The sequence below is a fragment of the Glycine soja genome, chromosome 4, assembly GCF_004193775.1.
Source record: "Glycine soja cultivar W05 chromosome 4, ASM419377v2, whole genome shotgun sequence".
Taxonomy (NCBI): Eukaryota; Viridiplantae; Streptophyta; class Magnoliopsida; order Fabales; family Fabaceae; genus Glycine; species Glycine soja.
In genome coordinates, this window is record NC_041005.1 from 10,754,807 (window position 1) to 10,758,166 (window position 3,360).

General features: G+C 37.2%; 1 protein-coding gene across 1 annotated transcript; it reads left to right on the forward strand.

Moving 5' to 3' along the window:
• Nucleotides 1–1,455: 1,455 nt before the first annotated feature.
• On the forward strand, nt 1,456–2,946 carry LOC114410545 (3beta-hydroxysteroid-dehydrogenase/decarboxylase-like). Its single transcript, XM_028374531.1, has 6 exons — nt 1,456–1,765; nt 1,858–2,058; nt 2,117–2,206; nt 2,270–2,421; nt 2,549–2,719; nt 2,938–2,946. The coding sequence occupies exons 1-6, from the start codon at nt 1,456–1,458 to the stop codon at nt 2,944–2,946; spliced, it is 933 nt and encodes a 310-aa protein (XP_028230332.1).
• Nucleotides 2,947–3,360: the final 414 nt, after the last annotated feature.

The following is a 3,360-nucleotide window of genomic DNA, read 5'->3' on the forward strand; positions in this document are numbered from 1 at the left end:
AAGAAATACATTATACATTAAATTTAATTATTTAACGGAGTAATTATAAACCTCATTTATTTAATAAAAACTTTTAATTCAGCAATTTGATTAATAAAATTAACACACACAGAGATTGATACATAGATAGTTATTGGAAAGAGTATTTTGACCCCTCCTCAATTGAAAAAGACACTAATTATTATTAGTTGTCCACTTTTAATTTATTAAGTTTTTTGACATCTCTATAAAGTAAAAGAAGAGATAATATCAATTAAATAAGAAAAAGATAAATTAAACAAATGTAATTATATTTTTCTAAACTTGTGGCTATTTAATAATTTTTTAATTTATATATAAAGCTTTAAATAACATTTTTTTAAAACAAGTAAACAAAGTGGAAATCTGAGGCCAAACATTTCATACGTAGAAGGCACTAAAGATCCGCGTCCAGAGGAATTGCTTGTAGTCTCATGGCGTATTTGTTGATTCTGCATAGTATTGAATGGTTGGAGCATGCAACCTGAATAAATAATAAATAATTAATTCATACATTTTGTTGTTAACTAGGTAGTTAATCAAGTAATTACAATAAGAAGCATGAGAATAGAATGATACTGCGTGTGGGTTTGTTTGTATGCGTTTGTGTGTATTGTGCACCATAGAAATCAGGAGCAAAGAATAGGTGGTTTTCAGGCCTAAAGATTAAAAATTCAAATTCAAATGAACTTTCATTATGAGTGCATGAAACATCCAAAAATATTTAATTCTAAGTTTAAATAATTAATGTGTGCTTAAAAAGAAAGTTTAAATAATTTATGAATTCTTGCTATAGAAGCCAACAATTTAGTAGTACTACTAAGATTCAAAATTGTGGGTCTCACACAGACAGAGAAATGGGGACCATTGTGGGACTAACAATTTTGTTATCCTTTGGGGAAATATTTTCAAAGGAGAGGAATACTTGGGTAAGTATTAAGTACCAGTAGTTGAAACAGTTAGATGTCCCTTAGAATCTCATGCAAGACTTTGAGGCGTTACTAGTTGTCCACTTCAAAATCCTGTTTCAATCCTTGGCCCATTAGTACCAGCAAACAAGTAAAGATAAGGACAACAAAAATGGTTACTAAGAGTACAAAAAGAAAACCCTATATAAGTAATGCAATTAACCTTTTTTTTCTTGCACATAAAAAATATTTAAATATTCACTACTACAAAAATATTTTTTTACGACACTGATTTTACGTTGGTTGTTGAATAACCAACTTAGAAAGAAACACGGTGACACTTTCGTAAATAAATGTAAAAGTTTTATGACGGTCTTACAAAAACCACCTTAGAAGATTGTCATTCTAAAAGGGTTTTATAAAACCGCCTTAAAAAATTATCATTTTTAGAATACTTTTCATTATTTTTAAAATTTTATTTCTCTCTCCACTCTTTCGTCTTCTAACTAAACTTCCCCTCTCACTCTCCATGACTCACGCGACTCCTTTCTCCTCCAATGCTTCACGCTCCACCCCACAAACCCTAATAACACCCTCCTCGCTCCCCTTCCCTCGATCCCCTCCCCCGCCGTTGGCTCCGCCTACGCCATCCTCGGCCCCACCATCTATGTCCTCGACAGCTCCATCCACGACCTCCCCTCCCCCAACATCTGGCTCATTGACTGCCACTTCAACCGCTGGCTCCGCAGTCCCTCCATGTGCGTCAGCTGCGAATTCGCCACCGCAGGAGTCCTCCACGGCAAGATCTACGTCCTTGGTGGCTGCATCGCTGGCATTTGGTCCGATGAGAAGTGGATGCACGTCGTGAGAAGTGGACCCCACCACTAACCAATGGGAGAGGGTTGACAGTTCGACGGAGGTCTGTGAGAAGTGGATGCACGTCGTGAGAAGAGGAGGCATTTGGTGGAAATGCTAATTCGTCACAAGGAGTACTACATTCGCATCGTCGATTTGGAAGTCAACATTGTTCTCGAGCTTGCCGAGCAGTTAGGCCTTCTCGGCCAGGCCTTGCACTCTGGCCGAGCCCAATATGTCTCCCTGGATTTTTGCAACAAGGCCCAAGTTCTAAAAGGTAACCAACCAACCTCTTATCTCAACATACATTTCTCACTCTGACATGAATAGTGCAGCGTTGGAGGGAGTTGAGGTAGTGTTCCACATGGCTGCTCCAAACTCTTCCATTAACAACTACCAGCTTCATCATTCCATCAATGTGCAAGGTAAGAACCTCAGTCACTCTTCTTCTGCATGTTTGAAGGCTGCTTAGATCTTCGTTTTGTTAGGGGCGCATAATGTCATCGATGCTTGCATGGAGTTGAACGTGAAGCGTCTCATTTACACTAGCTGTCTCGTTTACCCTAGCTTTCCCAGCATCTTCTTCGATGATGTTCATGGAATTCATAATGGAAATGAAACAATGCCTTATGTGCATTCAGTACACACTTTAGCAACTTACTTGAGAATAATATATACGAGTCTTTGAGAACTGGGGCTAGCTTTATATGTTTATGTTGTTATTAGATGAATTGGGGTAGTCCTAAGCTGAATTCGATTTGTTTCAGCCTAATGATCATTATTCAGCAACGAAAGCCGAGGGTGAGGCATTGGTTATTAAAGCTAATGGGACTAATGGGCTCCTAACGTGCTACATACGCCTTAGCAGCATTTTTGGGCCTGGTGATAGGTTGTCGATGTCTTCACTAGTTGCTGCTGCCAGAAAAGGGGAATCTAAGGTACATGTTGTTATTCCTCCTATTCATATGTAAAATTAATCTTCATTGTCCGACATCATTGTTATACCATGTAAGTTATTTAGAAACCTAATTGTATTGCATATGACTAAAAATAAGCTTTTGCATTGGATCTACGTTTATGGTGTAATGACATATAAGTTAACCATTAGCTTGAATGGGTTTTTTTAGCTTATTTGACTGATGTATGGTGTGTTCAGTGGTGCTGATTCTTGGATCTATTTGTGCTAAAGGTTATATTTTGTTGTGCATATATGGAGGCTTTTTTAATTACTTATCTTCACCAACAATATCTCATTTAATTCGAAGGTGTGTTTCTTGCCTTAGAAAACATTAAAATGATTTTTTACCGTAATCACACCAGCAGGTTGATTTGATTTGAAAAATTGTCACAAAATAACAATATAAGTAAGGGAAAACATAGACACCTTGCACATCTCTGAAATTTATTGTGCCAAACAATCACTACTAAAAAAACAGCATTCTACGTTGGTGCAAAAAGCCTTTCAAAGATGGTGGAAGCCTGTCTTTGAAAGTAACGTCATTGTAGATGTCGGATCTTTCTACATCGGCCGTAAAATGACCATCTTAGAAACACGTCATAAAGCAAGTTGTTACTTACG

Excerpts from the sequence above, each read along its gene's own strand:
- LOC114410545 (XM_028374531.1), top strand. The coding sequence starts at position 1,456 with ATGACTCACGCGACTCCTTTCTCCTCCAATGCTTCACGCTCCACCCCA. Across the intron at positions 2,059-2,116 it reads CAAGGCCCAAGTTCTAAAAG|CGTTGGAGGGAGTTGAGGTA; the intron begins GTAACCAACCAA and ends TGAATAGTGCAG. Across the intron at positions 2,207-2,269 it reads TCATTCCATCAATGTGCAAG|GGGCGCATAATGTCATCGAT; the intron begins GTAAGAACCTCA and ends TCGTTTTGTTAG.